Source organism: Papio anubis, chromosome 11, assembly GCF_008728515.1.
Source record: "Papio anubis isolate 15944 chromosome 11, Panubis1.0, whole genome shotgun sequence".
In the NCBI taxonomy this organism is placed as follows: domain Eukaryota; kingdom Metazoa; phylum Chordata; class Mammalia; order Primates; family Cercopithecidae; genus Papio; species Papio anubis.
Window position 1 is genome coordinate 31,047,930 of NC_044986.1, and position 11,633 is coordinate 31,059,562.

The 11,633-nt window shown below is 57.2% G+C and overlaps 1 protein-coding gene across 12 annotated transcripts; it reads right to left on the reverse strand.

Annotated features, from left to right (window-relative positions):
• Positions 1 to 48: 48 nt before the first annotated feature.
• Positions 49 to 8,545, reverse strand: NFKB2 (nuclear factor kappa B subunit 2). Of its 12 annotated transcripts, none has more exons than XM_021943622.2 (23): positions 7,930 to 8,539; positions 6,567 to 6,659; positions 6,212 to 6,293; positions 6,055 to 6,095; positions 5,717 to 5,815; positions 5,489 to 5,640; positions 5,128 to 5,234; positions 4,876 to 5,034; positions 4,474 to 4,578; positions 4,262 to 4,347; positions 4,042 to 4,180; positions 3,704 to 3,829; positions 3,068 to 3,277; positions 2,847 to 2,988; positions 2,366 to 2,480; positions 2,069 to 2,282; positions 1,737 to 1,906; positions 1,513 to 1,615; positions 1,231 to 1,382; positions 1,044 to 1,113; positions 656 to 828; positions 413 to 524; positions 49 to 320 (listed from the first exon to the last, which is right to left on the reverse strand). In XM_021943622.2, the coding sequence occupies exons 2-23, from the start codon at positions 6,585 to 6,587 to the stop codon at positions 196 to 198; spliced, it is 2,703 nt and encodes a 900-aa protein (XP_021799314.1). In that variant the 5' UTR covers positions 6,588 to 6,659; positions 7,930 to 8,539; the 3' UTR covers positions 49 to 195. The 12 variants fall into 12 exon arrangements, 10 of the variants coding, with proteins under 10 accessions (XP_021799314.1, XP_003904227.1, XP_031507976.1 ...); XM_003904178.3 differs by having other exon boundaries at positions 49 to 317; positions 7,930 to 8,435; XM_031652116.1 differs by having other exon boundaries at positions 7,756 to 7,952.
• Positions 8,546 to 11,633: the final 3,088 nt, after the last annotated feature.

Genomic DNA, 11,633 nt, shown 5'->3' on the forward strand with positions numbered 1-11,633 from the left:
AGGATGGGTAGCTGGTTCCAGGGACAAGAGTCACATCAGGGGCTGCCATAAGTTGGGAAGGAGGGGTCCTCCCCTTCCCATGAGAATCCTTTATTTGTCCCAACTGAGGGTGGGTGTGGGGTGTTAAATAAGATTTGAAATAGGTGGGGACACTGTACAGGGGGTGCAGGAAGGGGGGTGGTGGCGGGCAGCAAGTCAGTGCACCTGAGGCTGGGGGTGCCCGTGGCAGAGCCCTCCTGGCGGCTCAGGGGGTGGGCCCAGCTTCTCTGCCTCCTGCTCCACTGACTGGCTCCCGTATGCACTGTCTTCCTTCACCTCTGCTGGGGGTAAATGGGGACAGGAATGGGATAGTCAAGGACTCAGGCCTCCCACCCTCCAAGCCCAGATCCCCCTTCCAGGGATGCCCCTTTACCTGTGCTGGGCAGCTTGTCTCGGGTCTCTGGACCCCTCAGCAGCCTCACTCCCTCCTCTAGGCCCATATCAGACAGGGCCTCCAGCAGACCTGCCATGTCTCCGCCAGCCAGCTGAAAAAAAACAGCGGGATGAGGTCTGAGTCATGTTAGGGTGTATGCTCGGAAGCCCTGGGGCCAAGGAGGCACCTGGACTCAGATCGGGAAAGGAGGATGGGGAGGGGGCAGGGCGAAGGCCAACCCACCTCATAACTGCGCAGGAGGCTGCCGCTGGGCGAGGCCGTCTGTCGGTACGTGTCCACCAGGCTGCGCAGCCCCAGACGCTCTGCCAGCTCTGCCCAGCTGCCCTGGGCTTCTGGCCCGTCTAGCAGCTGCTCCAGGTTCTGCAGAGCTGTATCACCAAGTGACAGTCCCGGCCCTGAGGGGGACACATAGACATGTCATTTACCTCCAGAGTTGGGTGGGGACATGGACACCTGAACACTGCCTTTCTCCCAAGGTAAGCGACAGACAGGACCACGAGGGGTGATGGATGGGGCTGAGGGTAGAGAAAGGGAGGCCTCTTTCAGAGGGTCCTGAAGGAGAAGAATTTCTGTTTGAGGAATTGGGCTGGGGATGCTTGATGCTCCTCACCTGCAGGGCTGGGCGGGGTCAGGGGTGGCTCCATGGTATTCTGAGCGGCATTTATCAGCAAGGTCTTCACCTGGGGAGACAGCCGCCGCTCTGACTACCTCCCACCTCGTCCTTAAGCCCGTGTCTTTAAGTCCAGATACTCTGGACCCCGTCACTCAGAGCGCTTCTAGTTCCAGGCTGGCCTCACCTTGGTGCTGCAAGTGAGGTCAAGAGGCGTGTGGCCCCGGAAGCTGCTTCGGGTGTCCTTCTCAGGCCCTTCAGTGTCCGAGTCGCTATCAGAGGTAGGGGGTGAAGGCAGCGGGCACAGGGGCTCCTCGTTTTCAGCATGGATGTCAGCACCTGGGAGAGGGAGGCCGTCATGGGGAGGTTTGGTGGGGGCCCACATTAAGGACTGCAAAGTGGGAGGACCGGGAGGCACCTCTTTCCCTTCCCCTCACCCTGTTCAAGTGCCCCTGAGGGTGAGACTGACCAGCCTTCAGAAGGAGGCGGGTGAGGGTCGGGTACCCCAGTCCAGCTGCCAGGTGCAGGGGTGTGTTTCCCGCAAAGGTGCGAGCATTCACGTTGGCCCGGAGCTGGGGGTGCGAGAGGCAAGGGTTGACACCACAGCATGGTCCCCCTAGCCAGCCCCCGCTTCACCATCTTTGGCCCCTCCACCACCCTTGGTCCCACTCCTTCCACAATCCTCAGTCCCACCTTGGTGACCAGATGGGTGACCAACCCCAGTTCCTCCATCTCGGTGGCTAGATGCAAGGCTGTTCGCCCCCCTTGCCGTTCTGTGGCCTCCACTTCAGCCCCACTGTCCACCAGCAGATCCAGGCACTCAGGGCTTCGGGCTCGGACCGCCAGGTGTACTGGATACAATCCTAAGGATGCAGGATACTCAACCTGCAGCTATGACCCTTAAGGCGGTCCTTGGGCCAGCCCTGACCATTCAACCTTGACACCTCATAGTCCATTCTGCACACTGGTCAGACACCCTCCCTGGTCCCCACCTGCCCCCTAGTCAGGTGAGATGGGGAGCTCACCCTCAAAGTCAGGCATATGCAACAGCTGGGGCACAGCAGGAGCTCCACTCTGAAGCAGTGCACGCAGCAGCTCAGGGGCACCAGCGCCTGCCCGCAGCGCCAGATGCATGGCTGAGTCTCCATGCCGATCCAGCAGAGCTGGGTCTGCACCCACCCGCAGCAGAAAGCTCACCACACTCGTCTGCCTGGTGATCACCGCCAGGTGCAGGGGCGTCTAGGGATGAAAGCAGGGTGAGCCAGACCCGAGACCCACCTGCCTTCCAACCCCTCCCACCTCCCCAGCAGGCGCCCCCGCACCTGGTGCAGGTGGTTGGTGAGGTTGACGACGCCGAGGTCCTGGGCGTGGTGGATGACATAGGCTATCTGCTCAATGACACTGGTCTGCCCATGGATGATGGCCAGGTGCAGCGGTCTGGGGGTTGGGGAGCGAGAGTCTGGCCCAGCCACTCAGAGCATCCTTCGCTCTCAAAGCCCCACCGCCCTCATAGACTCCCTCGCTGGGGCCCGTGGAACCCAGCACGTGGCCCAGGGCATCGCTGTGCCTGCACTTAACGTTTCCTAGCACCTTTTGAGGTAGGTAAGTGCTATAACTGTACCCCTTGCACGGTCGACAAAACTGAAATTTGGAGAGACCAAGCATCTTGAACAGAGCTGGTGAACAGAGAGGCCGGACTTGAAGCCTGGTGTGTCCGAAAACTGCAGAGCCCGGCTCTGTGCCGGTCCCTTTCCTGCCCCCACCCCACCCCGCGCCGCGTCCGCCAGGCCCTCTGTTGCCTACGTGTCTCCGTTCTCGTCCTGCGCCGTCAGCAGGTGGCGCTGTCCCGCCAGCAGCGCGCGCGCGTCCGCGGTGACGCCGTAGTCGAGTAGGGCCCGGGCGCTGCGCTGCGCCAGGCAGAACAGTCGCGCGTTGTACTCTCGGGCTGGGGGCGACAGAGGGCGTGGGTCAGAGCTGGGTCCTCAGCCCCAGCGCCCCGACCGTCCGTGCCCTGGACGCCATACCTCGCTGCAGCATCTCAGGGGCCTGCGGCTCGCACTGGGGGGTCCTGGAGGGGGCGCTCGGCTCCGCGGCTTCCTCTCCGGAGTCCCTGCCGGGCACCGAGGCGGCCATCTGCGCCCCGCCCCCGCCTCCCGGGTAGCAGCCCATGGGGCCCGCGCCGGACTGGTAGGGGCTGTAGGCCAGGGAGGAGGGGAAGAAACCGAGGCTGCCACCTGTGGGTACAGGCAGGGCTGTGGGAAGCGGGCACCAGCCAGGACGCTCCCAGTTTTGTTTTTGTTTTTGTTTTTTTGAGATGGAGTTTTGCTCTTACTGCCCAGCCTGGAGTGCAGTGGTGCGATCTCGGCTCACTGCAACCTCTGTTTCCCGGGTTCAAGCGATTCTCCAGCCTCAGCTTCCCGAGTAGCTGGGATTACAGGCGCCTGCCACCATGCCCAGCTAATTTTTGTATTTTTAGTACAGATGAGGTTTCACCCTGTTGGCCAGGCTGGTCTCGAACTCCTGATCTCAGGTAATCCGCTTGCCTTGGCCTCCCAAAGTACTGGGATTACAGGCGTGAGCCACCACGCCTGGCCTCTCCCTGGTTTTTTCCTCCACAGCTTCTCTTGCCTTTACCCCTCCCTCCATCAGCACCCCCTCACCTCCTCCAGCTCCTCCATAGCCCCCCGCTGCACCTCCAGAGCCTCCACCCATGTGGGAGCCACCCCCGAAGGGCTGGGAGAAGGTGGGCAAGGCCTTCCTCCGCTTCCGCTGCACCTCTTCCTTGTCTGGGGGCAGAGGAAAATGAGATTGAGCCCAATTATTGTGTCATGCCTCAGGGGCCCTTCCCAGAAGAGCCCTCAGACTGGCTCCTAGGAAGCACCTCCTCAGACCCTCCACACTCCTGACTTGGCTCATGCATCCCCACATCTAGCTCTTGGGACCTTCTAGCCCAGCCTGGCCCCCCACCATCCCCCTGGGGTCCTCAGCCCAGCTCCACCTTCCACCAGAGGGTAATAGGTGAACTGTTTGGAATCAGACACGTCCCCTCCTCGCTTGCGTTTCAGTTGCAGGAACACTGTTACGGGCCGCTCAATCTTCATCTTGTGATAGGGGGGTGTCCGGAACACAATGGCATACTGGGGGGTACAGGGAGACACAGGGTGTCAGTGAGTCCTTAGCCTAATTTAGCCCCCAGCCTGGGCCCTAGCCCTGGATACCTGTTTATGCACATCTGTGGGAGAGAAGTCCCCAAAGGCCTGCCATCCATTCTCATCATCCTCATAGAACCGAACCTCAATGTCATCTACAAGGAAAACGGAAGCTTGGCCGCAGCTCCCGGTGGAATCTCCGGGGCCATTTATCCTAGAGCTTCCCTGGCCCCAGTCTTATATTTGATGTCCTTGGCGCCCAGCCTGGGCTCCAGTCTCACCTTTCTGCACCTTGTCACAAAGCAGATAAACTTCATCACCACCCCGCACAGAGCCTGCTGTCTTGTCCATTCGAGAAATCTTCAGGTTTGATGCCCCCGGAGACTCTATGGGGTGGGATATGGATTAGCTGAGATGATGCAATAGCCATGGCCACATTTAAGGAGCTGGGTGCTCTGTATTCCTTATCTTAGCAACCCCTGGAGCTGCAGGAACCACCCAATATTCGCATTTACTAAAGATAGAAGCTTCAGGGGGAGGAAATGACTTGCTCAGGATCACTCAGCATCTATGTGGCAGGGCCAGGTTCTGAAACCCGGGCCTGTTTGACTCCACAGCTTAAGGTCACCCCTCGTGCCACCTCTGCCACCAGGCCTGGCACCCCAGGTAGTCAGGATACTCACTGCTGTCATGGATGGGCTGGGAAATGACTGGCTTCAGGGGCAGGGAGAAGGAGCCATCACTGGCTCTAAGGAAGGCAGAGAAGCGCAGCCGCACTATACTCAGATCCATCACCTTCTTCAGTTCTTTGGCCTCCTGCTCCAGCTCCCGCTGCTCGGCCTCTGGGCAGTGGGTACATGTGTGACCCCTGGGCTTCTCCCTCCCTGCTCCTTCCTTGAGCACCTCCCATGACCCTCCCCCCACCGCACCCATACCCGTAAGGCCCTGGGGCCTAGAGCGGAGCCGCTGCCTCTGAAGTTTTTGTATCATAGTTCCCATCATGTTCTTCTTAGTCACGTGCAGGACACCCAGGTTGTTAAATCTGAGGAGATGGGAGAATCGGAGGCCTCTGGCCGTGCAGTTCTTTCTTCCTGAGGTGCCTTTCCCATTGTCAGGGCTCAGCTCAGCCCTACTTCCTCAGGGAAGCCACTGGAGTTTCTACTTGGGCCCTTGGGTTTGGGGCCAACCTACCTCTCTCCCCTTGGTCAGATGCTAAGCTCATGGAGGTGGGCTGGGGCTTAGGACTGGCAGAGAGTGAGGGGCATATCAGTGGGGGCCAGGGTAGAGGGCACCTACTGGGCAGTCATGTCCTTGGGCCCCACAGAAACGGCGCAGATCCCCAGCTCCGAGCATTGCTTGCCCACCAGACTGTGGGCATGAGCACGAGGTGGGTCACTGTGTGTTACCAGGTCTACCTCGATCTTGGCTGGTCCCTCGTAGTTACAAATCTAGGAGAGGCAGGGACTGTCAGTGCCTTGGGCGTGCTGTCCACTTAGCCAACCCTCCAGCACCATCCTGGCTCACCTTGACAGTGGGATAGGTCTTTCGGCCCTTCTCACTGGAGGCACCGGGCAGTCCTCCGTGGGAGGGGCCTTCACAGCCATATCGAAATCGGAAGCCTCTCTGAAGGTCCAAGGGCAGAGTAGCATTGTGATCAGGGAAGACCACCCCGGCCAGCAGTGACCACAGTGCCTGGTAGTATCTGCTCTGAACCACAACTACAGCACTCTGATCAGCAGCAGTGACCATCCAATCCCCTGTGGCCTCCTTGGGCAATGGCTCCTCCATGGCCTGCCAGCTACCACTACCCCATTTGTCCCCAAAGCTGAAGCCATTCCATACCCTCCCTTTTGCTTACTCACCTGCTTAGGCTGTTCCACGATCACCAGGTAGGGGCCATCAGCTGGGGACAGGGAGACCTTGCTGAGCCACTATCTCCCAGCCCTTCCCCCAGGCAGAAGGCACATGCTCTCCCTCCCCCTACCTTTAGGACTAGAGGAGGTTAGTGAACTTACTGACCTGTCTCTGGGGCTGGCTCCTTGGGTTCCATAATGGAGGAGTTCAATTTGAAATCATCATATTCAATAATGCCATCCAGACCCTGGTTTGGAGACAGACTGGGGGTGGCATCCAACTCTCAGGGCCCCCCCCACGGCCCCACCTCCCATCTCCAAGTCCTCAGTGGTCACTCCCCCTCCTCCTCAGGCCCAAGAGAAAGCTCCTTTTGGAGGCAGAGTTGTAGACAGATGGACAGACTGGTAGGCTGAGAGCATCTGCGAGCATGCAGGTGTATGGCAGCAGAGGGGGCTCGGGCAGACAGGTGGACAGACACGGGGGGCGGCCGGCCGGGTCAGGGGCAGGCAGCGTGACTCACTGGGTTGTAGCAACTCTCCATGTCTCTGGGCTAGGCCCGGCTCTGTCTAGTGGCTCCGGCCAGGTTCTGCTTCCCAGAATTTTAGGCGCCCGCCTAAAGTTGGGAGGAGTGGCGTGGGGGAGGGGGTCAGATCTAAATGGGGGTGGGCGGGAGATGGGGGCCCAGATTTGGGGGACGGTCCGACCTCCTCCAGCCGCCCGTCCGGGTGTGGCGGGTGAGATCCGGTGGAGAGCGAGATCCGGAGTTGGGCTTGGCCGGGGAAGGGGCAGGAAAGTTAGAGCAGCTTAGGAAAGTCCCGAAAATACCAAGGGGAGGCGGGGCCGGAGGGGGCGGGCCTGGAAATGACGCCAGTGGCCCCGCCCTCACGACGGGAGGGGCGGGAGGTCCTCACCCGTCTGCGGGTTCCCGCTGCTTTTCAGCGGGTAGAGGGAGAGGAGAATCCGGGGAGCCGCGGTGGGGGTTAAGCCCCCTCCTCCCTCCAGGGCAGGGAACAGGAGGGTCCCTCACGGCCGTGGGGAGGTTGGCAGTCTGGGGCCAAGTCCGCCTCCCGCTCCCCTCCCCCGGTCTGGAGCAACCTTGGGAATTTCTGCCAGGAGGGAGGCCACGGCTGATAAACCCCGGGGGCTTTTGGGGGGACATTCCTGCTGTCTGACGGCCTCCCCTTCGAACAGCCTGTAGGCGGGGGCTCTTTCCTGTGGGAGGCCCCGGGGTTCTGCCCCGAGAACACGATTCTGGGGCCGCGGGAAAAGTGTCTTCTCCTCCGGCTCCTCTTTTCTCTTTCCCAAACCTCGCAACAGCAGCTGGTCCCACACCGCACCGGCTCTGGGCACGCAGGCGACAGGGAGACCTCTGCACGCTCCCCACCCAATACAAGCGTGGGTCTCCATCACAGCTCCACAAGTGTGTTTCGGCTCTAGTGCTTGGGTGCATGTTGTGTGTCCATGGCGTCAACATGAGTGTGCAAGCGAGCATGTGTGTAGACAGGTGAGTCCCGAGCTTCTCAGTGTGGGTGTGTGTCAGCGCCTGTCTTGATGTATAGACACAAGTGAGCGTATCTTGAGTTTGTGCGTGAAGGGTGTGGGTGCAGGCACCAGTGCACCGGTGGGCACGTCTCCGTGTGCATGTGTGTGCGAGTGCGACTGCACGGAAGCTGCCGTGTGTGCGCCAGCACAGGTACAGGTGTACGTACGGGTCCGTGTGTCTTTGTACAAGGATGTCGACGTGGATCTGAGTGTCGTTGCCTGCGTGCCCTTTCCGGATGTGTGCCGCTGCTGCTCTCCAGCCCCCGGCGCTGTCCGCTAAAGGCCCTCCTCCCGCTCTTCTCTTGTCCCGGCCACCCAGGGGTCTGAATCCAGCCACTCACCGTGGCGGCGGCTCTGGTTGCGGCTTCTCTCCGCGCCCGACCCACCTGGGACCGGTGGCGTCGCGACACCTCGCAGGCCAGCAGGGCTTGGGGCCGGGAAAGCCCCTTCTCGGCCCCCCGGAGGGGGGAATTCCCATGACGTTTCCGTGCGTCACGCCTCGCGCCCTTTTTCATTGGCTGAAAGTTTAACTCTGGACTGGCACAGCCAACCCGGAGCGACTCGGGCGCGCCCCTGTGAGGGGACAGGCTCACTCAGGGCAGGGAGCGGGGCGACCGGCCACCAGGCGCGACAGGCCACTAGTTCGGCCGGCTAGGGGACTGCCGAGAAGGTACCCGCTGACCCAGCGCCACCTTGGGCCGGGAGCTTCCGCTGCAGCTCGGCTTTGGCTGCGCCTAATGCTTGACTTTCTCCGAAGCGGGGGAACCCCAGGGGGAAGCCGACGGCCCCAGCCCTCGGGGCCCCCACCCTGAGCGGCGGGCTGCCGGGAAGTTAGCGGAAGAGGAAGGAAGTTGCTTTTGCGGTCGGTCCCGGGCGCCCTCTGGCGGCCTTCATGAGGCCGCGAGGAGATTCCATTTGGCCCAGGCCCCTGTCTCGCTCTGTCTCATCAGCCTCAGGGTTCCGGGAGAGACAGTCCGGACCTCGGACTTTTATAGAAGTGATAGGTTCCCAGCGGGCCAGGACTCAGGAGCTCTGCGCAGGAGAAGGGAAATTAAGTGTTTATCCACCATGGAGATCTGGAATATTAGAACTGAAAAAGGCATCCAGAGTTTAAACAGCTCAAATTTCCACCGATGTGGGAAATCGCCTCTTTTTTTTAGTCTCAGACTGGAATGCAGTGAGGCGCTTTTGGCTTACTGCAACCTCCGCCTCTTGGATTCAAACCATTCTCCTGCCGCAGCCTCCCGAGTATCTGGGATTACAGTGCCCACCACCAAGCCCGCCTAATTTATGTATTTTTAGTAGAGTTGGGGTTTTACCATGTTGGTCAGGCTGGTCTCGAACTCCTGTCCTCAGGTGATCCGCTGGCCTCCGCCTTCCGAAACGTTGGGATTACAGTCGTGAGCCACCGCACACGGCCTATTTTATTTATTTATGTTTTTGAGACAGTGTCTCTGTCACCCAGGCCTGGAGTACAGTGGCGGGATCATGGCTCACTGCAACCTCGAACTCCGGGGTGCACTGATTCTCTCACTCTCCTGAGTAGCTGGGACTACAGGTGCACACCACCACACCTGGCAAATTTTTAAATTTTTAGTGGAGATGGATCTCACTACGTTGCCTAGGCTGGTCTTAAACTCCTGGGCTTAAGTGGTCCTCCTACTTTGGCCTTCCAAAATGCTTGGATTACAGACGTGAGCCACTGTGTCCTGCCAAATTGCCTCTTATAGACCTTCCAGTTTCCACCTGAACACTTCTAGAGGCAGTGAGGTCAGGACAGGAATTCACCAAGTATCGAGTACATGAGTGGACCTCTCTCTGGTCAGTAGCGTTTCTCCTTAGCAGGTGCCATGAGTAATCTCCATGCCTGGAGTCCTCCTCCCTTAGGCTTATGGTAGAACATAGGCTATCTGGGATCTTTCCTGCAGCTTGCCCCAGACGTTTTTAAGAACAGAATCACAGGCCTGCACTGGCACTAAGTAAAGAGAGACTATTATGGCTCTCGATCTGGGCTGTCTGTTTCCTATTACTTCCCCACCCTCCTTCATCTTGCCTGCAAATATAGTGTCCCAGGCACTAGGTTCGAGTACTTTAGAAGTTCTCATTCTCCCTCCCAACAACCCTAGGAGGTGAATATTACCTTTACTGATGAAGAAATCAAGGCTCAGAGAGGTGGAGTAACCAAACACACAGCTAGGAAGGGGCAGAGCCAGGATTCAAACCCAATCTGTTGACTCCAGGATGAAGCTCTTTCCCCTAAATTTATATAAAACAAAGCAGCCCTTTCCACCTTACTGTGGGCCTCTCAAACAAATATCGTAAGATTCTGCCAAACAATTTGCTGAAATCCAGATATGTTGTCTACTACATTTCTCCGGTAAGTCAGATTCCTAACCCTATTTAAAATGGACTAAGGCCAGACATGGTGGCCCACACCTGTAATCTCAGCACTTTGGGAAGCCAAGGCTTGTGGATCATTTGAGCCCAGGAGTTCGAGACCAGCCTTGGCAACATGGTGAAACCCCGTCTCAAAAAATATAAAACTTAGCCAGTCTCATAACTAGGTCTCTAAATAAATAAATAAAAATTTAAAAATAAAATTTAAAATGGAGAAAATTCAGCTTGGTATACTCTAACTTAGTAAACCCGTGCTGGTTACCACTGATCACGTCTATCCTTTCAAAGTGCTCACAAATTGCCACCAAAATTGGCATGGATTCTTCGAGTCCCCACAACATCTCTAAAAGCACCCCTAAGGGTTGAGCTATTTTAGTTACAAGAGTCTAAGCTGTAATTTATCTAAAGATTAAAAAAAGAAGACCTTTATTAGCGAACATTTCAAACATACAAAGATTTTCACTTTGGGAGGCTGAGGCAGGCGGATCACTTGAGCTCAGGAGTTTGAGATCACCCTGGCAACATAGGGAGACCTCATCTCTACTTAAGTTAGCTAGATGTGATGGTGAGTGCCTGTAGTCCTAGCTACTTGGAAGGCTGAGGTGGGAGGATTGCTCAAGCCCAGGAAGTTGAGGCTGCTGTGAGCCATGTTCGTGCCACCGCGCTCCATCCAGGCTGGGTGACAGACAAACGCCGTCTCAAAAAAAGAAGAGTGGAGAGAATAGTATAATGAGCTCCCGTGTGCCCCTCTGTCAGATTCATCAATTCCTAATGCATGTTAGCCTGGAGATTTTAAACTAACTCAAAATAGCTTGTCATTTGCTACAGCCTCATCTATCTGGGCTTAAGAACCCTCTTTGTTAGGCTGGGCACAGTGACTCACACCTATAATCTCAGCACTTTGGGAGGCCAAGGTGGGTGGATCACTTGAGGTCAGGAGTTCGAGACCAGCCTGGCCAACATGGTGAAACCCTGTCCCTACTAAAAGTATAAAAATTAGCTGGATGTGGTGGTGGGCAACTGTAGTCCCAGCTACTAGGGAGGCTGAGGCAGGAGAATCATTTGAATCTGGGAGGCGGAGGTTGCAGTGAGCTGAGATTACGCCACTGTGCTCCAGCCTGGAAAACAGAGTGAGACACCATCTCAAAAAAAAAAAAAAAAAAAACTTCTTCATTGCATGTTTCACTAATTTTCATCCTAATGATCATCTGTTTCTACACCCAGCCCTAGCACAATGCCTAGCCCAGAGCGGATGCACCCCAAATTTATTCCATTCATTTACCAATAAATAGTGAGAGCCCACTCCATTAAACACCGCTGCTTGCAGACAAAACTCCAACAGATATATATCAGTTGGTAATAAGTGTTACAGAGAAAAATTAAGTAGGTAAGGGATTAGACAGTGACAAGGATTTTCTTTTTTTCTTTTTTTTTTTTTTTGAGACGGAGTCTTGCTCTGTCGCCCAGGCTGGGGTGCAGTGGCCGGATCTCAGCTCACTGCAAGCTCCGCCTCCCAGGTTTACGCCATTCTCCTACCTCAGCCTCCCGAGTAGCTGGGACTACAGGCGCCCGCCAACCCCCCCGGCTAGTTTTTTTGCATTTTTTAGTAGAGACGGGGTTTCACCGTGTTAGCCAGGATGGTCTCGAT